The sequence below is a fragment of the Corvus brachyrhynchos genome, unplaced genomic scaffold, assembly GCF_000691975.1.
Source record: "Corvus brachyrhynchos isolate BGI_N302 unplaced genomic scaffold, ASM69197v1 scaffold90, whole genome shotgun sequence".
Lineage (NCBI taxonomy): Eukaryota > Metazoa > Chordata > Aves > Passeriformes > Corvidae > Corvus > Corvus brachyrhynchos.
The window spans coordinates 4,337,951-4,361,892 of NW_008236932.1; the positions used below are offsets into that span (position 1 = coordinate 4,337,951).

At 40.5% G+C, this 23,942-nt stretch overlaps 1 protein-coding gene across 2 annotated transcripts; it reads left to right on the forward strand.

Annotated features, from left to right (window-relative positions):
- Nucleotides 1-8,248: 8,248 nt before the first annotated feature.
- Nucleotides 8,249-20,348, forward strand: INIP (INTS3 and NABP interacting protein). Of its 2 annotated transcripts, XM_008629163.2 has the most exons (6): nt 8,249-8,401; nt 8,752-8,859; nt 9,404-9,491; nt 16,072-16,174; nt 18,671-18,761; nt 19,671-20,348. In XM_008629163.2, exons 3-6 carry the CDS (start codon nt 9,467-9,469, stop codon nt 19,764-19,766), a joined length of 315 nt encoding a protein of 104 aa, XP_008627385.1. In that variant the 5' UTR covers nt 8,249-8,401; nt 8,752-8,859; nt 9,404-9,466; the 3' UTR covers nt 19,767-20,348. The 2 variants fall into 2 exon arrangements, with proteins under 2 accessions (XP_008627385.1, XP_017583819.1); XM_017728330.1 differs by lacking the exons at nt 8,249-8,401; nt 8,752-8,859 and adding an exon at nt 9,578-9,641.
- The last annotated feature ends 3,594 nt before the right edge of the window (nt 20,349-23,942 follow it).

Genomic DNA, 23,942 nt, shown 5'->3' on the forward strand with positions numbered 1-23,942 from the left:
CCGAGCAGCCCCGCGGGTAACCCCGGAGTGCGGCGGTGTCGCTGCACGCTGTCGAACGGCGGGTTAAGTGCCAGAAAAGTAATGCAGCTCCTCGGCTTTTCCAGGCTCAGTTCGCCGACCTCAAACTACGCTCATGTTTGAAGGGAAATTTGTAAACTGGCGGGTTGCGGTGCAGGACCGACCCCAGCCGGGCACAGGAGGGGACAAGGCCCGGCCTCCGGGACTCCCTCACGGTGGGAATGCACCGCAGGCAGATACACTGGGAGATGTATTGCACGCAAGGCCTGCACAGAAACCTGCTTTCACTGATGCCATGTGTTTACGTTTGGCACAGAGATCTCACGTTGAGAGATCTCGTAGTGTAGGATGTTTCATCGTGCTGAAAGGAGCTGAAAGATACACCAAGACCTGTAGAAGCGATCCATGCCAATCTGTCTAATAGCATGTATCCATTACAAAAATTCAGTGATCTATCCACATTTAACAGTGTGGAAGAAGTGTTCATGACTGCAGAATAATTAATAAATAGGAGAAAAATCATAGTCTGGTCTAAGATGTTCCCTGAGCAGATAAAGCAGCAAAATTTGGCTGATAATTTTTTTTTCCAAAAAATTGGCTGCAGCACTAATTAGACGTGATAGAGTAACATGCTGCTGGGGAAAGTGATGTATCACTGTAAGAATGTCACAATCCCTTCAAGCTACAGATAGATATATGAAGATAAACATGCAGGTATGTGGCCAGATAAGACTTGGATGCTGTAAACATTTCACTTGTGTTTAACTTTCCCTGACCATTGAAATCAAAAGGGCAGCACCAATACCTAAAGCTAAGCGAGCAAGTTTTACAGGTGTCACTGCCAGGTGCCACACAGCTGGACAAGCATGAGAGCACAACACTGTGGACGATCATTACAAAAAGAAATGCTGTTTCTCATGGGGAAAAAAATACAGAAAAAAATATCAATCCTTACTATGAATAACTATTTATTGCATAATGTTTGAACCCCAGCAAAGATCAAAAGTCCAAGCCAAGGGCCGGTCCCAAAGTGAGAAAGCACCTGTGAAATGCTCCTCGTTCATTACACTTCAGAAACAACAACCTATTTATCTATCAGGAAAAGGAATCAATACAAATTAGCCAGCTTAAATACATGCATCCCAACTTTCTTTTAGACTATCCAAATCTAAAGTGGAAACTATTGTGATAAAGCAGCAGGCAGGTTCGCGTATCTGCCACACAGCTCAGGAATTGGTTCCCTTCAGTTTTGAAACAGTCTGTATCTCAAAGATTTACACCTACCAAGAGCTCTTCCTCTCTTTTCCCTTAAGCTTCCTGTGTTTCCAACTCAACTCTTTTCCAAAGGAAGCCTGTCAGGGACACCAACACGTAATATTTGGAAACCTGGGGCCATCTTAGTTCTGTGCAAGTACAGATGACCTTCTACTCATTAAAAGTTGGCTTAGTGGGCAGTGAGCCGAGCATAAGGCTGCTGCATCCTTGCAGCAAGGAAGACTGGTGGTGTCCAGGCTGCCTAAACAGCAGGCAGCACAGGCAACAGATTGAGGGCAGGGTTTATCAGTCCCTGCTTGGCATTCATTAAACCTTATCAGAAATCCTGTGTTCGATTGTGGGACGTTTATACTGAGGCTGACAAACTGGACAAAGTTCAGAGGGGGGCACTGAGATGGTTGGTGACCATCTGCAGCAGCAGCTGCATGGCTGAGGGTTTTTGAACCTGGAGCAGATAGCTTCAAGGGCAGTTAATTGCATCGTCCAGTATCCCATAGGGAGGGGGTGGAAAAGATGGAAGTGGGCTTACCACAGCAGACCATAGCAGGAGGACAAGAGACAAAGAACATCAACTGAAACAGGAAATTCCTAATGGATGTTAGGAACAACTTTCCTCCCCCAGAAGATAGTCAAGAGGCAGAACAGATTGCAGAGAGAAGTTGTGTCGTCTTCACCCCTGAAGATTGTCAAGACTATCTGGCACAATCTCACATCTGACCCTCCTTTAAGCAAGAGATTGGACCAGAGATCTCCCTACATCCCTTCCAGCCTGAATGATTCAGTGCTGCTATAGAAGTCATGATGTCTGGTTTTGAGATTATGTAAGTTGACCTCTCAATTGATCTGTATATAAGAATGAACTTCCAAGCTGCAGAGATTCACTTACTGGCCTAGTTTCCTGTGATAGGGCAATATATGCCTCTTTGTTTATTAATTACATTTATCTGTGTTACCTGTTTCTGCTGTGTCATCCTTACTCATTTCATCTGACATAGAATACTTAGAAACATTTTCAAATAACTAACTGGATCAGTAAATACAAAATGCAGGAATATTTGTGCACCTGTGAATACAAGTAAGCTGAAATCTGTTTAGAAAAACTTCAGAAGACATTAGTGGAAGAGCTGTTACATGAAAGGAAAATGACAAACTTGCTGATTATTATGGTGATATTCCTAAATTCTGGCTATGAAAGTCATGTTGAATTTCAGAATTCCAACACCATAGCATACTGTAAAGTCAAGCTGGCTAACTCTTGACACTAGATCGCTTCAATGTAATTTATGATAATAACATGCTTAAAAAACCCCAAAAACAGACAGGGTAAGCGATCTAACCCTAACCGTCTTGATGACTAATGACAGATGTCTCTCTTCCTCTGATGTCAGTGAGTACCAAATCTGCAAAGATTTGTACAGACAGCAATCTAGGTTTAACAGTGATACATATCTTAGGTAGCAGATGCAAACTATGATACTGAGAAATGAGAAGAAGACCAGGTTGGATGGAGCTCTGAGTGATCTGATCTAGTGAAAGGTTCCCTGCCTATGACACGGGGGTTGGAACTGGATGATTTTTAAGGTCCCTTCCAACCCAAACCATTCTATATTCTATGAGAAGAGTTCAAAAATCATAAATCATATCTGAAAATAGAGTAAACTTACTTTAAATGTGTAATCTTAAAAATCTGTACAACTGTCTGGCCTTTGCTGTATTCTCTGTGAGTTCATATCACAGACTAGGGTGAGCTTTTAGCTTCTTCTTCAGCTATGAGACAAACCCATTTCTATTTTTTTTAACATGGAAGATGACCATGTTATGTAGTTGATTTCAAGAACTGGAACTTCAAAAAGATGATAGAACATAGAATTTGAAATTAGACTTAGGAGCAAATTCCTGTACCTTGACTAGAACTAGTCACACAATATGAACAGCAGTCATAAAGAACTCCAAATCTATTGTGCATGAAATGAAACAGGAAAAAAAAGGTATGCCATGCAGCTGACTTCTTGTACGAATTGTTTTCTACACACAAATAGGAACCTCTAAATGTGTCAGCATGTGGTCATCTGGCTCCAACAGCAGGCACAAGAGGTACTGCGAAAAACGGAGGAAGGAAAGTGTCTATTTTTTCTAATACCAGCAGTGAAATAAATAAATGTCTTAATTCTGCTAGGAAATTATGAGTGATTAAAAACATGGTTATGTATCCATGGTGGTGTAATTTTACAACCGTAATATTTTGCTTGATGTATATATTGATAGTTTTCTTTTTGTTAAACATCAACCAAGCTAAAACCATTCAGTACATGAAACATGCAACCAGAATAAAATACACAGTGGAAACCAAAATCAGCGGCAGGCTGAAAAGAGATTGCTATTCATTGCCCACATCTTAACCCAAGTTAACTTGAAAGAACTGGCATGCTCTCCTAGCAAAGTCGTAACTATTTATTATGTTTACATCATCTCAGCTCAGAAGCAGGACGAAACAGAGAGGTATGTGTGTAATACTAACTGGGCAAGAAGACAAATGGTCAGGTTGGGGTTCAAGAGTCTCACCAATTAAGACAAATGTCACCGGTCTCACATGTTTTTTTCCTGAAAAAAATATTTCTATCTCTGTATCACTGAAAACAAAGTCCTGCAGGCTACCTCTTAGGACTGTTTACTAGGATAAACAGGGAGAAGAAGGATCCACGAATGATGCGTAGGAAAACCTACTTTAAAATGTAAAGATAACGCCTATCTTGCACTGCTGTTCTGGAGTGCTACAGTTACTCCAGTAATACCACCCAGGATGTTTTTATAATGGCAGATGGCTTTGTAAGTGCTCAGTGTGAGCCTGAGAAGGACTCTCAGTTGTTTCTTAACACTCTTTTCATAATGCATCTTCATTTTCTTGTCCAGATAATGAGACATAAAATGGCAACAGGGTTTCCAGTTAGTATCAGCAGACTAGGTTCACATTCTATTAATGTACATGTAAAACCCACCTGCTTTTCATCAAGTAGTCTATTTAAAGACTAAATTCTAGGATTCTCAATAGCACACTCCAGACAGTACAAACAATAAGGTAGGCTTGAGGCCACAGAGACACTGGCAGGCTTGGCTGGTTTGACAGGTCAAGGGCAGTAGAAGTTTTCTTTCCTGCTGTCAAACAGCCTCTTCTCAACTGCTTTATCTTTTCCCTACTGTGGTCTACCTTGGCAAGGATAACATTTGTGTCTGCTTGCACATAGGCACACATGAAACTACTATGGAACAAGACCACTCTAGAAGATGCAAAAAAAACCCCCAAAAATCCAATTGTCTTTTAAAAAAGGTCCTGCCTTCCATAAGCTACTAGACCTCATGTCTTGTACTGCAGAGATTGGAGAGGGCAGGCTTTTGACTCGATCATATAAAATCTTATGCACATGCTCAATTAGTCTCTACAGAGATAGAATCAGTTTCAAGTCATGAGCACACAACACCTGCACATTCATGCACACATATTAGATAATGCATGAGCTTTTGCTGCATCAAAAGCCTTCAAAGCTGTCAGGTTTTATGGGGCTGCCATAAACAGGATTGTGGGAACAAAGGACACTTGTGATACAAAGTGGAAGTCTGTGCTAAATGGCTATAAAATGAAAAATCAAAAACCCAATTAAGGAGAAAGACTATAACTATGGATATAGTATCTTACACAATTGGATATAGAAACCCCAATCAGTCTAAAATGTTTAAAGACTCTTTAAAATGTGTTTTATTTGTCTGAAGGGGTTTCTTTGTGACACACACAATAAATAGAGAAAGGGAGTGTTTAGGATGGATATGTATGAGTAGCACTGCCATATGGAAATAAAAACAACATTCTGTAAGATCTTGGTTCAACCCAAGGAAACATCATGCACATACTATTTTCACTTACAGGGGGAAAAAACCCAACATGTTATTCCAACTATTCTACCTCAGCCTGTAGTGAATAGAACTGCCTATTGTCATTCTGAAATACTGCAGTTTATATTCATTCACAATTACAGTGAGTTTAATACATCTTTCATTTATATAATGGGATACACAGCTCCCTCTACTCCAAGATGATGAGAACAGCTCGCCTGAAAAGCATTTTATTACCTCAAGGGACAGCATGGCAAGATTTGTGAGGCAGTGTTCAAGAACAACCTCTTTTTAAACTGAAGATTTTGTAATGGCTTTCCGAAAGACACACTATAAATGCTTTATTATACATATTTTTAATTTGCTTATGCTGAACACAAAGGAGGAATTTCAGGCAAAAGTATTCTGACACATCAGAGATTAGACACAATTCTTTAAAGGCTTACACTTCTTCCTGTTTCTACAACCCAAGGAGGAAATTAATTTATATTGATATGAAACTCCTCCCAAAGCCAAGGGATCATTTGACTTGAGGCATGACCACGTTTTTGTAGAGATGCTTGAAGTTACTACTATGATCCATATGCACCACACTTGTACAGAAATGAAGAATTAATGAGTCCCAGCTTTTTTTCAGCTGAGTTTCCTTGCTCATGACTCTTCCTCCTTGCCCTGCTGCTTCTTGTTTCTCTATCTTCCTTTCTTGACCCCCAACGAAGAACCACTGTCCACTAATTAATTCTTCTTACCAGTGTTATCTGCATAAAGAGGAGAGCAGCAGCTAGGCCCATCTGCCTCAAACTACAGGTTTTTGGAATCATATACATCCTCAGTCCTGGCATTACAACACAGAGAATTGCACCAGGTAGAATTATTAGCTTGGGTGCTGTGCTGCTCTTCACTCACCCTGCTTCTCAGCAGTTAAGGATTGCAAGCGAGGTGTCTAGATAAAATGGTCTGCAGATCATCCAAGGGAGAATAATTTAAAAGGGAAAAAAACTAGCACATATGACACTTCTAAAGGCAAAATGAGAAATTACAAAATGAAACAAAACAAAAACCAATACCAAAACAGAATCAGGAGGGCAGGTGCTCAGTCAGCTGTTCATGCAAAGAGAACAGTTGACAATAATAGGAGTGGGAATGGCAGCAGCATTTGCTTCCCACAATATTAATCAACAAGGCCTTAAAGCAAACAGAAAACTCCCTGAGATTGTCTGCTGGTTTGGGTACAGGCACACACACACCCCCTTACAAAAACACACATACACACACACAAACACTGCTTTTACCAGGCAAACAATCCAGGGAACTAAATTCTACATCTGGCCATTTCAAGTTTCCAGACACAAATTTGTTCAGTTTTACAAATGTCAAACACTTAGTGAGTCCTTGAAAAGTATAAATGCAAGAAGAGACAGCATACTTCTTTAGCAAAATATTGCCTATCTCACAGAATCTATGTATATAATACTAAGGCACACTATTTTAAGACCAATTAATCCATTATTATAGCTACTGACAGTATTTTTATGTATACTGTACACTCTCAAAAATGTGATTTTTTCATGATCTAGTAAAGCTGGCTACAGCAGATCTTAAGAAATTGTTAATTGCCTTCAATATCTCTGTATATATTTGGCTGTCCAAACTAATGGATTAGTGTGACATTTAGCACCATGTATACCCTACGTGTGTTCTTACCAAGATAAATAATTCCATTGTAACTAAACCAACAGTTTTTAATAAGCCCTTTTTCCACTTTAGGCCTGAAGAGTGAGGAGGCTATGGACTTTTAGGATTTGATGAAAGAGAAAGCAGATGAAATTAAATGCCCTGCAGTATACTGAAGGTTTGACTACAAGATCCAGTAACATCCTTGCTGTAAGGAAGTGTCATTTGCTCAGAAGTGCCTGTTACATACATCATCAAAACCTTAATATTAAAAAATTTAATATCCTGCAGTAAAAGCATGTCTAGACACCTTGAACTAAGTCATAAAAAAAAGTAACTGATTTCCTGTATTTATCCTTAAATTCGGGTAAAGAAGAAAAAGGCCCTTTATTTCATGAAAATTGTTTAGTGCCTTAAAAAAACCCTGCATATAAAACTGAAGTAGAAAATGTGATTGATTTTTGGCTACGGAGAGGTCAGTATTGGCCTATCTGTATGCAGTCTTTTAAATATTTATTTATTTATAGCAGTCCTTAATAATTGATTTATGTACAATCAATGCTACAGCTGCTATGAGCCACAGTTTCAATCACTACTCAGTTCAGTTTGATGCAAACTGAAGTATTTTAACCACAAGGCCATAAACCAAAAAGTCTCAAATTGCTGCTTTAAGACTAAGATTTATTCTCCAGGTCAGACCGGATCACTTAATCAGATACCCTAATCTATATAGTTGTTACTTGACATTCCAAAAGCAAACCATGCACTGGTTCCATGAACAAACCTTTCTGGAATTCATGCCAAATATTGCTGCTGTGTTCAAACACAGTCTGCATGGCAGTGATTTAAAAAAAAAAAAAAAGATAGAAAGAAAAAAAAGGGACAGGCCACGAGGACACAACCTCGAGCTGCTCCAGGAGACGTTCTTCCCTGAAAGAGCAATTAGAAGTTGGAATGGGCTGCCCAGGGAGGTGGTGGAGTCACCGTCCCTGGATGTGTTAAGCAATGACTGGATGTGGCACTCAGTGCTATGCTATGGTTGAGAGGGTGGTGTTGGGTCACAGGTTGCACTCGATGACCTCGGAGGTCTTTTCCAACCTGATGCTGTGACCCCGTCCCTTCCACTTGTGAGTTTTTTTGCTATTTAACCGCGGTGCTGCCTGGAGTCCCCACAGTGTGGCCTCAGCGTGAAACCCTCGCGCTTCCTCCCGCGCCCGGGCGGATGCCCACGGCAGGAGCAAACACAGGCAGACACAGCCTTACCGCTGAACGCAACCCCCCGCACGGCCTGCCAGCGCCTCCACACGCACAAGCCCGACCCTTCCGGGCGCGGGCAGGGCGAGAGGGCCGCGGGAAGTAGGAAGGGAGGGCACGGGAAGTGCGAGGGGAGGGCACGGGAAGAGGGAAGGAAGGGCGCGGGCAGAGCGAGGGGAGGCGCGGGCGCTGTCGCACTGGGCGCGCGTCACGAGCAGGAGGTGGAGGCAGCGCGGTGGCGCTGCGGGAAGGGCGAGCGGGGCAGAAGGAGCTGGAGCCCCCAGCCCTCGGGCAGGTGGGTGGCGGGCGGGACTGCAGGGACCCGGGCTGGGGCGGAGCGCTGCCGCCAGGCCGGGGAGAGCCGGGGAGTCCATCCATCCATTGTGGGCGGGAGGGAAAAGGCGAGCGGGAGAGCCCATTCCCGAGCCGTGTGGGGGGAGGCGGGCAGCGGCGGGAGTGGGTCAGGCCATCCATGGCTCTTGGAGAAACCCGTGGCGACCGCTGTCACTGTGTTTAATTAATACTGCCATTGAGTTATTCATTCATTGCAGCGCTGCTGCTCAGGGACCCACAAGTCCAGGGCGTAACAGTGGCTCGGTCTCCTGTGGAAGTCTGACTATGACTTCTGATTCACGTTTCCTGCAGGATTCAGCGTTCCCGTCCCTCGGCTCCGCCTGGCTGAGCCAGAGCTCTTCGCCACTGCACTTTACAGCCTGGCACCTTGATGGAAACAGAAGTTGATGGTGGCCCGAGGTGACGTATGGCCGAGGAGCAGGCCTCCTTTTTTGTTTTGCCACAGCTGCAGCCAACTTTGGCTGGCCTTGTATGTGGGATTTAAATTGCCTCTCCTCACACAATGAGTTTTTCTTGAGTTAGAGCCTAAACTGAGGTGTTCCAAGGCTTCAGCTTTTAAGGACTACAAAGGCTTGGTGTTATTCTTAAGTGTAGTCTGACATACCTTGTCAGGAAGAAGTTCAGGGGGGAAAATGAGTGTATGACTCTATAAAGTTATTTTTACTAGAATAGAAATTACAAGAAATTATTACCACTACTACTACTACTACTACTACTAGAAATCATTAGAATCTGAAAACAAGGATTGATCACAACCCTTGATATGTCAAGCCAAAAGTTTCAGTCAGAACAATATAAACTGTATAAGACATTTTAAGCAACACACATGCTGTGTTCGTCTTGTGCTTTCTAACATTTGCCGTATTTATGAAGTCTCTAACATTGAAATCCAAACTCTTCTTTTAAAGGAGTATGTTTATCTTGTATTGTGCCTGTTTTGCAGATATTTGTGGGGGTTGAAAGGCTTGAACTCCAGCTGAATAAAACAAGGGCTGAAAATTGAAGGATGGCAGCAAATCCTTCAGGACAAGGTAGGTTTTGTTCTGTGTATTCAAGGGAAAAGACTGCAAAATGTCAGTGAACTCACCAATAACTGTAAGTTTATTTTTATGGAAAGATGAAGAAAGGGAAGAGAGGTGGGACTGAAAGCAGCAGAATGACAGCAATTCTTCTGGGACAAGGTACACACTTTTAATGGCTGAAGAAGACCACTGATGGCTGGGGAGCTCTGAATGACTGAGCATAATGTCATGCTCAGGGTTAGGAAGTACCTACCATGCATGTGGTACAGTGATAGTTTCCTGAAGCTTATTTCAGACACTTACAACACTTGGCACTGAACATGACTTGCAGCTCTTGCACTCAACATCAGAGAGAACAGCCAGAAGTCAAATACATTCCATGTTGTGATAGGAACAGCAAGACCCAGGCAGTAATATCTGTCACAGGCAGCAAGTGGCCAGGCCTAGGAGGGAAAGCCAATTAAAACCATAATGCTAACTGCGATGAAATGTTCCATTGTACCAAGATGCATCTCAGTTGCATCCTTAAAATAATAAAAGTCTTAGTAATGGTCCATCTGTCCAGGCAATGCAGGTGCTTTAGAGGGGGCTGAGGGTCTGGGAGTGTCACCCGGTAAATTTGAAGGAAGGTCTTAAATCGCCCTCTAGAGGTGTTTTCTGGAAACCGTAGGGAATCTCTGAGGCTTTTCTTTTGTCAAAGAGCTAAGAAAAAAGCTTCTCTGGTACGGCTCTTCCCTTACTTGGTTATGAGAAATGAATTCTGGGTTCAGTTTCCCAGCAGTTGGAGACTTTTTGCAGATCTATGTTTGTGTTTGTGTCCTTACCTCAAGACCTGCAAAGCTGGGTGTTGCTGGATGATACTTCAGGGGATATTATATGACTCGTGTGGGTCCAAAACACAGATTTGACTTGCTACTTGATGAAAAGGAAGTAGTTTCTAGAATGAGATTTTGCGAGGTGTTGAGAGAGGAGTACTGCAGATTTCAGAGCTGTCTGTTTGCAAATTTTAACTCTGAGAAAGTATTTGGTACATAGATCTTGCTTTATTCTGTGAATACCAAATCAGCATCATTGCAAGGAATAGAATGTTGTCATGTTGGTTTTTAGTGGCAGAATACCTTTGCTTTCCTCCCAATTCCAGACCTTATAATTTAATAGAGACTTCAAATCTTTTATATTTGAGATATCCCTTACAGACTCACTAAAGGAACTGTGTAATTATCATATGAAAATTGTTTGCATTAAGCAGACAAGAAACACTATCAAGTTTAATTACCAAATAAGCCTATAAACAGAACCACTAGGAAAATTAGAAAGGAACAGGTAAATACAAACAACAGTTCAGGGCTTCTGTCTTGGCTAGATGCAGTCTAGTAGTGAAACTGATTGAGAAAAACCCTGCATTTTTAGCTTGCCTCATGGCATATGTATTAGTACTGTTCAAGCAATCCAAGGAATAGAAGTTTACTGAAATGCATACCAGAATGGTTCTGAATGGTAGCACTTAGTCAGGCAGAGCTGTAAGGATGAATTAAACATTAGCCTTCTACACCAGTAGATAGTAATGGGATTTTTTTGTACCAAATTACTCCTTTTCCTTTGATTGGTACCAGGTATTTCTTAGGAGTTAATTTGAGTTTTCCGTTGATATAACAGTTAAGATTTTGTGGACCAAACTTTTATTCACAGGCCTCTTAGAAAAGCACTCTTGGTGGTGAGCTGCATATGAGTGCAGAAAAACCTAGCAGAATTGAATGAAAATCCTTATTTCAGTTTGTTAGTACCACACAGTAGTGATTGCATGACACTGACTGTGGCATTTAAAAGCAGTGGAAAATCTTCTAGCATGCTGTGCATTGTCCACCAGATGAGCTCATAGACCAGAGTGGTACACTTTGAGGGGTGGAAATCAGCTTCTGAATTACAGCAAATACTTCCAGGTGCTCAGAAATACACTGCTTCTACTGCAACACTTCACAGTACTTGGGCAGCATGCATTCATCAGGCTGCTCTCTTGGGTAATGCCTTTGCAAGGCCAAAGTGTACCTTGTGTGTAACTGAATTACCATGCTGTGTGTGAGTCCTAGAGGAAGCCCTCTGAGATGAGAGAAATGTAACTGCTCAGGACAGAATTTTCCTTTAGGTCCCCAAAGGTGGAAAAAATACAGATCCTGCTTCAGACAGGGCTGAACATTTCAGAAAAGAAGAGTTCTGGTATGTTGGAAGAACAAGCTCTTGAAATACGAACAGAATTCCAAGTTTCAGGCTGTAGCAATTCTAAAGAGTCTATTTATATCCTGGCAGTTGTTTATGCTTTTGGACTAAAGGTATGTGAGTGCATTCACATAGAACAGTCTTAAGCAGCTAGATTTGGCTCTCTGTTCACTGAGTCTGAAAAGAAAGATGGTGCTGCTCTGCACTGAATTTTATCATCATGTACACACTTTGCTCTTCCCCATCTGTGTCTGATCTGTGTGTAAACATAGTACTTGAGAAATTTGCAGCCATAAAGCTGTCAATTACTTACATTCAGCTATGCATATGTAGTTGTTTTCTGGAGGCACAGACAAAATACGTATTTTTAAGTAATTCAACTTAATTTACTTAACCAGTTTGCCTTTTGTTTCATTGTCACGCAAAGTATATGCGAGCCTATCCAGATGTAAATTGTTACTGAGAGTATTGGCGTGCAGCAGACTATTGGATGATGTTTTGAGATGCCAGTCATCATAAGCAGAAGAGGACATGAGAATAGAATTACTCCATTTTTTTCACAAGTGGTGCATGTTTAATAAAGTCTTTAGATTCTGCTTTTTAAGAGGGTGCTGCCTCACTTCATGAATGCTGCCATTTATAGCAACATACACTTCAGTAAAGAAATTGCTTTAAATCTTTCTGAATTGAGCAGGCAGGACAATATGCAGTGCCTTTCAATGTTCAGAGCTTGGAGCTGACATACAGCTTTGAAAGCATTTTCCAAGTAAATGTGTATCTTGAACACAGAGTAGTGGAGGGCTCTTTTGTGCTGTTACACATCTATGGACAAATGATAAATAGTGCATCTTAGAAAAAACTTAAATGTGCTGTGAATTTGAAGCAACCAGCAGATCAAGGAGAAGATAATGAAAAGCAAAAACTTAAAAGAAGATAAAGGTAATGCTGTTTCTTGCCATGCGGAGTTAGTTAGAAGAACTAACTGACATAGATAATGGTGAGATGGGGTGGTAGATAAGGTGTTAAGGTTAGGTTGAAGAAAGAAGCTTGCTGTGAGCTCTGAAAGCTGCCAGTATCCTTCAGCAAGCCTTCAGCTTTCTCTGGCTTTCTGCCTTTCATGTGCAGAAAATAGGTGCAAGTAGTCTTTCCAGTCCTGCACAGATACAATGCTTGATACCAGAAATTGAGGTGTCAGAAAGGTTTAAATTTTAAATGTCCTGAATCTGCTGCATTAGAGAGTAATCTGAGGATCTAGTTTGATGTCTGACATGCCATTAATCTATTTAGCTGCCTGGAACAGGTCATTTTGTGTCAGGACTCATGTCAGCAAAGCAGAGAATATTAATAAACTGCAATATTCAAACAGTTGGAACTCAAAATATTAATGCAACTCAGCCCAGTCAAGGGAAGTCTAAATTTAAAACTTTATTGGGAAGTTCCCATGTTTTAAAATCTGCACTTGCTTTCACAGATGAGAATCTGGTCTGTACTAAGGATGGCTTTTGATTTTTGCATGTCCACATTTTTAGTACTAGAAAGCAGAACAGACAGATCTACAGATGAAAAATTACTCTTATTTATAATTGAAGTGAGACACTTCTGTAGGAGTTTCAAGCTGGTCTTTATGAAAGCGCTTTGGGTTCCTGGACAGGGAAGAATCTAAATGGAAGTCTTGCTTATATATTGCCAAATATGGCTAATTACTTTCTCAGGATGCCAGAATTTCTCTGTAAAATGGATTTCTCATGTTCTACCCCCTCCATTTGTTAACCTTTAAATTAACAGGCTTTGCTTTCCATGTTGAAGAAGTTTACCTGCAGGAACTTTACGTTGCTCAGCTGAGGAGTACTAACATGTACATGTTGAATGTGCTCGTCCACTTTCTTAAATAGGCTTTTTTCTCCTTACCAGTAACAAATTTTCTTAAACAAGTGTCTTTTTCAGCACAGCAGGTTGCTGATGATCACTGTCTGAACTCTAGTGCAAAGTACTACTTTAGGAAACAACTGACAATCAAACAAAAAACACACCACAAAGCTCTTAGTAGAGGTATAAGAAAAGAAAAAAGACTTGGGTTTCTTCTGAATACCTCTAGAGTTTCTGCCGAAAGATACTGTAACAGGACTCAAAATAGAATCTTCTACAGGTTCTCATCACAGTTTAAAAACAGCATTTTAAATGTTTCAGGCTTTTCTGAATCATACCATCTGCTTCATGATAAATTTAAGCATATTTAATCTTTATTTTTTTTAGGTCACAACAACTTATATTAAAAAGTGGTCTCCTTTTTCTTTCCTTAATCATCGTATCTTCTGAATTCCAAGCATGCATTTAGATTTATGCAGTTCAGGATAAGCAAGCAGTAGCAGAAGGGTGCTGAGTAATATGTCAAGTATAAAGATTTTTTGGATTAAAATTGTGTAGAATGAGCATACAGACATGGTTGTTTTAGGTCAGACCTTCTTAGAGGTGCTTCTGTCATCCTATTCCCACATTGCTTCCAGAATTTACAAGAGTGTAAAGTATGGGCTAGTTGCAGCTCAGAAATATTAAATCCTAGCTTGTTGGCAAGATTTGTCAGCCTTTGTATGTCATCTGTGTTTTAATGTTTCAGATTCATTGCACGTGTAAGGTGTTCAAAAAAAGAGATAGTGTACAGTGCCCGAAGAGCAGAGAAACATAAAAGACCTGAATCAATACTCTTACAAAATAGAATTTAAGTGGAGCTAATGCCACATGGGAAGGAGAGATTAGTCGACCAAAAAATACCAGTTAATTAAATGTAATTGAAAATCTTACTAACAAACGTCAAAATTATTGTGGGTGATCTTACATAAAACCACAGCACAATATAATCAAAAGACTGTGCTCCTTTCAAGAACTCTTGAGACACTGAGGATAATGGGGTGTGTATGTTAGGCATGGTAGAAGGAAAAGGTAAGGGTTTGATAGCAAGGCAATATAGATACAAATTGTTATTTAGAATTGAAGGTTTCTCTCTGGTAATTGTTTCCTTCATTGAGCCATGCAGATGACAGGAATTCTGGATTATGTAATTGAGCATCAACACAAGGTCTGTCAAAGAGGATGACCTTTAAGTGCAGCTACTGAAAATAAATCATTTTACCTTGACATGATAATACTCTCCTTAAGAGTTACTGTTTCTGGCCTTCCTAACAGCTTGTGTGCTACCATATTTTAGTGCTGTCACTGATACAGTTCTCAGGGCAAGGGCACATCATGCCGCAATTTCCAGTGGGAATCTTTGACTTTTTGTATGGAGAAAATAAAGAACTTGACTTTTACATGTCTTGTTTTTTATGGTGTCATAGTTTATTATTTATAGAACAGCAGCAAATCAGAGATTCAAAAAGTGTGATTTCTGACATGAGGAGTGTCCTTGGTGGCACAGAGGTGTGTAAGAGTCAGGCCTGGAGCTGTTGTCATCAGCTGTGCTGTTAGCACATACTTGGCAACACCAGGGACTTGTGCATCTGGTTTGTTTGAGGGCTGCAGGGAGATCCTTTATTATATGAGTCTGGTGTAGGTACAGCAGTTTTGTCATGTTTGCATTTAGAAGGCAACTTTGAAAAATACATAGGTTGCAGCTATTTTAGGCATTTTTAAAATTCTTTCAAGTCACCCTACTTCCTGACCCCTTCCCTAGTATCCAAGGTCTCTTTGGGAGAATGATGAAAGCAAATGGAGGCCACAGTCTTAAATTGTGTACAGACAGCTTAATAGTTTAATTTTGCTTCTCTATTCCAGCATTTGATCATACTTAGAGTAAGGGTAGTGTGTATAGGTAAGGACATCAGTATATTTAAACTTTTCTGCACCGATTGAATGAAAGATGTTTGTATAAGCACATGTGCAAGCTTTGTGATTAGCTCATTCTTACCTGTTACATATATAATGCTTGTGTTATAGTTTGAGATCACTGACATGAGAAGTTAGGCCCCATGAGTGTATTACTCCATTGTTATTGTTGAGTTGAACATTCAATGACTACATTTTAAATCTAGAACCTGGTAAGTTGACTTTTTGTTTTGGAAGGCAGTTACTTGATAGTGTACCTTGATTGTAGCTCCAGAGCCAGCTTGGGAAGGGATAGGATCTAACTTGAGTTAAAAGCCTCTATTTTAAAATGTGTTAATATGCATGATAGCTTATGGAAGCTATTGCATGCTGTAAAATAAGAAAAGGAAAAATTAAGCCTATTTATTAATAGCCTTTTCAAATGAGTACAAAGCTTTGAAGATTAGTGTATTCATCTTAGAGTAATTTTGTACAGGGACTTCTAATTCCACAGGGTTAGAATTGGGCCACAGAAGTCAAGTAAATATCTCTAATATTTTTCTGTCATTCTCACCAGGTTTCCAGAATAAAAATAGGGTTGCAATCCTGGCAGAACTAGACAAGGAGAAGAGAAAGTTACTTATGCAAAACCAGTCTTCCACAAATCACCCTGGAGCCAGGTATTTCATGTTCTTAGACCTGTTTGGACATCACTGATTACATCAAGGGAAGAAAGCAAACGGCTTACATAAATATTTAACAGAAGTGTTTTCTGACCATCCTTAATAACAAGGCAGAGGGACATTGCTCTTTAGGAACATATTAGTATTTAAATTTGTTTACATAGCATGAATTTTGGCTTACATAATTTCCATTTGAGAGTGAGATAAGCAGATATGCTTACTCAAGTGTGTTAAAGTCTACCATGAAGAAAAATCAGGAAGCAGACACTGGGAAAACATTTAACTATTAAGCTGAAACACACTGGGGAATGGAAGTAGCAGACCATTAGGTTCAGGATTCTGTGTGCTTAGAGAAGAACAATTACAGCAGGAGTGAGTTTTTCTTGAAACTCCCTATGTGCAAGACAAAGCCAGTTTATGTTACAGCAGATAATCCTGTAAAAGATTATGTGTTGTAAGGATGATTCCACACCATAAGGTGGAATAATCTAATCTGAGTGGAAGGGCTGTTACTTGCATTTCTCCCATACAAGACAAAAAGATCAGATTTTTGTCATAAATCAGTAACTAGAAAATCATACAATAATTTATGTGGAGAAATTGAGATCCTTAAACTTGTGGTTAGCATGAAGTGAATGCAGTGCCATATTCTAGACACAGTGTACCCCGCAACAGCTGTACCAGAGTCAAATACTTTGCCTGCAGTCTGAGGGCTGCCCATGTCTTTTTTTCAGAGATTCCACAGCACTTTTAATTCCGTCCTAATGTGAAAAAACATGCAGAATACTTGAAATTTCCTGATGTTGACCTCTGAGATAAGAAGTTATTAGTAATAACTGTATGTGGTTATTATTTGAGCAAAATTGTTGGAAAGAAAAATCAGACTATCATGCTGTTATGTACAACTCCTGGGAACAGTGTTTCCATATTTCATTAGAAGTCTGACAGAGTTTCAGGGTGTGCTTGTTTACTCTCTTTTTTCTTTAAGGAAATACAACAGTGTATTATAGTGAGCAGAATTTGAATTTACTAATTTTGAAGGTGGGCATGGGTGGAACCTACAAAGCAGCAGTCAAACTCTGTGCTTTGGCATGGTGGGCTGATGTGTGATTTTTGAGCAGCTTACAGTTTTTTCATGTTGTGCCTTGGACCACAGAGTTGTCAGAATTGAGACAATAAAAATTGTGCAAACTTGACCAAAAGAGCTTGATGTACCTGAAACACAACAGTGGTATGGACAGTGTAAGAGTGAATGATTTGATTAATTGATTTCTGGCCTTGGCATGTGAAAATCCTGCATCCAAGAACAAAAGACCTCTTTTGAAAAATGTCAGCTTATGGTGAAGCCTTAAGCTTATCTACAGAAATCATATTGAAAAGTTAGGGGGTACAGATTAAATGAAAATCAAATACCTTCAAAATAACCGAAAATATTGTGTTTTAAATAAACTGAGTAGTACTCTTCTCCAGCAGTGAAGCTTATCTTAATAGTTGCCATAAGCAAAAATTTTTCTGAATCGTTTTGGTTTTGTTATGCATTTAGGCATATATTTGGCTGAAGATCTTTTCAGGAGCATGGCTGCTTCTCAAAAACGAATTTACTAAATCAGCTGTTGACATTGAAGCTGTTGGTAAAATTCAGTTGATGAGTTTGCTTGGAATTCTCATCATTTGTACTTTTGTCTCTGTGATTGGTAAGAGCAGTCTCCAGTGACAATTTCAGAGGTAGCTGTGAACTGTCTTGCAACACAATTCTGATGGCAACCCTCACCTGATTTCCATGTTACTTATGTAGTTGGGTGTATATATATACTTATATAGAGTTGGGGATGCTTTTTATGTCTTGTTTTTCGGTTAAGAAGGCAGGCAAGTCTTAAGATATGAAAGACAAGAAAAAACAGTAATAAATTTTAATTTGAAACCTTATGCTGCCCTGAAATAGATAAGCTAAATCAGTTTAGGTACTCCAAGCTCTTATCAAGAGATCATTATTTCAGTTAACATCAATAGGAAGCTCCTTTAGCATAGGTAATGAACTGCTGTCCTCCCACCAAAGAGCTATTCTTGTACTGAAGTCTGCAGAGCTCTTGTTAGTGCTTCCATTTACCAAAGTTGTTTAGAACAGTCACTCGGTGACTGAGCAGTGGTGAAAGCACAAAGCTGCTTTAGAAATTCCTTGTATTGTGTAACACTGCACCCCAGTGGTTTCACTGACTTCAGTGGGACTCAACCCCTGAGCAAAATTCGCAATGGGCTTCAGGTTTAGTTTGGCAGGAGTTGTTTATGATGGCTCAAATGGTACAGCTGTGGTCATTCTATCTAGCCTTTTTTCTCTTATATTAACAAATAGTAATTCCAAACAGTAACTGACAATTGTCAAGCCATGAGTGAAATAAATGGAGAGCTGAGGAAGTCATAGTATCCATGGCTAGAATTGCAAGGACACGTGTTTTGTCTGTGGTCTGTGTCATACCATCTTACTCTTTCTTTCAGCATTGCGCTTGCAAGATCACCTCTGAATAAGGATTTTCGTGATCATGCTGAGCAACAGCACATTGCAGCACAGCAGAAGGCTGCACTGCAGGTGAGCTGATACAGTCAGAGTTTAGCTTGGCTCTGTTTCAGATGCGAATCCCTTCAGAGAGCAGCCCTGCTCCTAGAGATATTGAAAAGCCCCTTTTAGAGATTAGGTGTCTCACATGTCTGTATTTGTCATAAGTGAAGTCTCTCATTCATTATGGCGAAACATGTCCTTGGGTATGGAGAGCTTCACCCAGCCTCACAGCCCTCTCTTTGTGTTTCTGTTGAACACCTTCCAGTTTGTACCTCAAACTAAACTCAGATAGCTCCCCTTGGCCTGCTGGCCATGCTGTTGCTGGTGCAGCCCACGGTGCCAGTTAGCCTTGATCACTCCAAGGGCACACTGCAGGCTCAGGCTAAATTTGAGATCCAGCAGGGCTTTTCCCCAGTGGTAGAGGGAGAGAATGTGCAGAACATCTAACTTGCTGAAGTCCAGCCTTTGGACTGGGAAAGGGTATGTAGGATTTCACAAAGGTGTTCCAGAACCATATAGCAGCTGCCTCCCTCAGGTGAACAAGCATATCTACACCACTTGAACAGAATCCTGGTGTCCCATATTCAGGAGTATGTCTGGTAGCACTCCACGTGGCAGCTGTCATAAACCAAGACTTGCAAGCTGGTTGTGGAAGGGAGTGGAAACATGGGGTTTAGGCAAAGAGGAGCAATCAGGAGTTGATTTGCCCCATCTCCATGGGGTTGGCTGAAAAGATCAGCAGAGAAAATGTCCAAGTTAATTGTGTTGATGGGCCCTATTCTGATGTGGCTGATCTAAAATGCTGGGTTTGAATTTGACTATCAGAATTAAGGAGCAGACTGGAAGAAATAAATAATTAATGCTGCAGAAGCCATGAAGTCTTAAATTATGTCAGTGCTGAAGGGAATTATACTTTAACAAATGCTTTTCTCTTTCCAGCACGCACATGCACATTCCTCAGGATACTTCATAACTCAAGACTCTGCATTTGGAAATCTTATTCTTCCTGTCTTACCTCGACTTGAGGCAGAATGAGGAGTGTTGTTTGTCTCAGAACTTCAAGACGTGATCTTTGTCCATAGCAGGAGCTGTCTGACCTTTTAATTTCTTTATGTATCTTAAAACCTACTTTTTTCTGGGTTTTTGCAAATGCCATTCAGGAGTGTGAACTCTAGTTATGGGGAAGTAGTGTTGTTGAAAAATTTTTATCCTGTATTTCTGTTCCTCTGTCAGGTCGAAGTCAAATGCAAGACTTTTCTTGGGGTTTGAAGTGCACAGGGTATTCTCTTCCCTGTTTCAGTGCTTCCTTTAAATAAATGTCCAAACCAGAGTCACCAAGAGATGCACAAACTGTCAGTATTTGTGGTTTTTTTTATTATGTACAGGTATGATTTTTGTAATGAATAACAAAAATTACTTTTCTCCATCAAAACAGACACGAATTTATCAAATGCATCAGCCAGTCTTCCTCCCCCACCCCCTCCTATGCAGGAACATTTCTAGTGTACTGTTTGCCATTGTAGCATCATCTGGTCTCAAGTCCTTGGTTATAGTATGCCTGCCTCTTACCTTGTTTTGTGAAATATGAAAATGAATTAAAGTGGGGAAAAAAGCAAACGTTTCAAACAGTCTTTTTACAGACAAAATAAAACGTCGTAAGTTCTCTGGACATTTCAGGTGGAAAGTGTTGTCTGCAAAAACAATTCCATTTAGAAGGTCAAATTTTTCTAGTCATGCCTTTTTCAAGACTCAGTGGATTTTATTTTTGTTCACTTTTTTCCTTAGTGTTTTTAGCTGTGGTAAACAATTCCAGCTTCCTGCTGAAAGAGAATCTGTTGATCTTAAGGTAAATGATTTTGGAACTGTGGTTGTGCTACCAGGATAGAGTAACTTAGAGTGAAAAATAGTCCTTACACAGACTTTCTTACATCTCCACAGCTTTGCTTATACAATTACTTATACAATTATGCTACTGCATTGATTGCTTTGCCTATGGAAGCAAGTTCTAGAAAACGGAAAAGAACAGGAAAACTTATGTGATAACCATAAATCACAAAGCATCTGTTAAACTGGTGCCCATTTGAAGCAGCTCTGTCCTTTGCAGAAATTTAGCTGTCCCATGAAGTTTCCAGGGTTGTAGTTGGCATTTCCTTAGGGACATCTAGGGTATCCTGTTCCCATTTGCAGATCACGTGAACCCAGTAAGCACTACTGAGCTATCTGTTCATATTTCACTGTTAATGTTTGCATTAATCATGAATACAGAACAAGTACCAAGAGATGGATGAAGGTATAAGGAAAATGCCACTGCTTTCATATACCTCAGCTGGCTATAGGCCTTTGCAGAAACTGGAGCATACTGAAACATTTTCAGGAAGGAGAATCTTCTGGAGCCAGCCTGATAGAGCTTAAAGATGTGCAATTTTAACAAGAACTATTTACCATTTGCTTTTTTTTTGCGTTCTGATGTGATGCGTCACAGGAGTGATGATGGTTTTTGTGGGCAGTGGAGAAAGAAGTCACCTCTGTTTTCAGTGGTTGGCTCTGTGTAGCATTTTCTTTTTAATTACCAAGAGTGAATATGAAATTGTCCTGATCATTATTCTGCAGTGTGAGCTGCGTATCTTAGATGCTTTGAAGAAAAAGATCTGCAAATCTCTCTGTAGAAGAGGCAGCTATGAATCTGTCCAACCTGGAAACATACACAGGCAAAGAAGTTAAAGCAGATGCAGCAGAAAGTGTGGATTTTATGTTTGAGTTGAATTTAACATTAAAAGAGCTCTGTGCTAAAAATTTGAACTATAGAATCTGTCAAGTGTTGCTGTATGGACTGCAAACGATCCAGGCAATGAAACAGTAATCATCATTCCCCCCTTGGAAAGTCACTGTCACTCCACTGAAGGAGTTAACTTGTTGGCTATGTTGTTTTCACCTTGGGTGTTGAAAGATCTGCTTTTGAAAATTCAGGGCCTGGGCTCAAGAATTCGAAAGAGGGGGGTGGAAATGAACGCAGTTGTTGTGGTATTTTTAAGTTATAGTGTCTCAAATTATTCCTTGCAATTGTGGGGGTCTTGGTGATATATGTAGATAGGATTAACTGTCAAATACACAAATTCCATATATGGAAGCAGCTATCTTAGAAATTACAGCCTCGAGCAATTACTGTCAGATGCATCAGTTTGTCCTGCCACTCTTTCTTTCCTACTATTAATCAGTATTGAACACAGTACTCTAGCCCTATAGAGTAATTTCAGCAAAACCCTTTCTCCACTTGGAATCACATGTTCAAATTCAAATCATTACTAGTCAGAATACATGTGAACCAGGAGCTGTCTGGAATGTCTTGCTTCTGGCAGTAACCACTAAGTTGATCACATGAAAACCGAAGGCCTGTAATATAGTGCTGACCTGTGTACCTCAACACACATGGCTCAGGTCATTTTACTTCATTTGCCACAGTAGTAATTAGCCTTCCCACTCACCACAGGCTGGTGTAGAGTCTGTGTCAGAGCTGAATGGTGTGGTGAAGGCAGCTCACAGACTGGGCTAATACACAGTGAGGTCAGATATTCTAAGTGACAGCAGAGTTGTAATCTCCCAAGAACAGGTGAGGTAAAGGGGTCAAAGATGTACTGAAGCCCTAAAAGAACTGAACCACAGCTCCTTTCTTTAGCTCTGTCTTCTTTTTCTTCCACTAGACAAGTTTTCTCTTCATATCTTTGTTTTCCAAAGTCACCCACCATTTCCCCACCACCATAGGCTCTGGAAAATGCTCTGGTTTAACCCAAGAAACTTGGCCTGTAAAACCATGTGTGGTTTCCTACCATACGTGCTTTTAGTCTCCATTTTTCCTTAGCATTTTCATTCTGCTGATCTGCTAGAAGCACTGGTATTAAACTGATCAGTAGTACCTGATGTTGTATTGGACTTTATATCAGAACACAAAATACTCCATGAAACTCAGTATTGGAAAGAAATTACACCCCCTAATGTTCCTTGCCTAGATCTTACTAATTGCTTTGATGTGCTCAATCAGTTAAAATTGATAAATGCTGCTTTTGCCTTCACATGCTTTCAGCACTGGACAAGGCAGCTGTAATTTTCTAGTACTGGGGACACAGCTGGGTAGCACTGTTCATGACGAGAAGTCTAGTCTGAGGTACACACTTCGGATGGCTCTGGTCTTTTACTAAATCATCTTTGTAACTTAAAGGCTAGAGGTCACATACCATCTTGCTGCATAGCAGAGAAGTTAGTGCTCCAACCCAAGCCTTGTAGAAATATGTGAGGAGGCCAGGCTTTTCCCAACCTCTTTTGAGAAGAGGAAAGTATCAATTATCAACCAGTTTACAGGGAACACGAGCTTGAACTGATGGAAGGAAATGCAGACAATGACATCTTAAGAGTGTACAGCTTTTTATGGCTTCTCTTACAGAATCTGCAGTGTTGCAGCGGTAGAGCACAAGGGCTGAAGGAGGAAATGAGCCTAAAACTGTATGGTGTGCAGTCACAGACATGAGGAGGCAGTGACTATCTCGGCGCATCCTCTTACGCATTATGGTATCTAATCCATTCAAAATCAGGAGAATGGCTGAGAAAGCAATGGGATGACTCCTGTTGGTTAAATTTATAGCTGTGGCGATTCCTCCTGACAAATCAGCTCAAATAGCAAGTCTTCTTGAAGGTCAGTTAGTCCTTCTGCTGAAACTGAAGCTGATTCCCAAAAAGACACATGAATCCTAAGGGAAAAATTTATTAAAAGTCAGCTGGTCTGCCGGGTGGTCTGTGTTCACAGACACCTCTGAAGGAGGGCGTGGAGAAAGAGGGAAGGATTGTCTGACACCCAGCTGGAAAAATCTACCCATGCTCTGTGTGCCTGATTTATGTTTTACTAACACACAGGGAAAATTCTATAGCACCTGCTAGTAACACCCTTGTGTCTGGAAAGCCTGGTAATCAGTGTGTTCTGAAACACTTGTGGAGGCCATAGGGAATTCTTGGGCTAAAATACAGAGCTCTCTGGAGTGAATGGTAACTTCGATGACTAGTCAGTGAAGTAGTTTTCATATGCTGTTAGGTTAATAGCTTGCTCAGTGAGTTTCTGCATTAGTTGGAGGCACAGAGCTTGCCTCAGGCATTTTACAGCAAGGACACCACCATCCTGTTTCCTAGCTCTTGCTCTTCATAGAAGGAACCAAATGATATACGTTT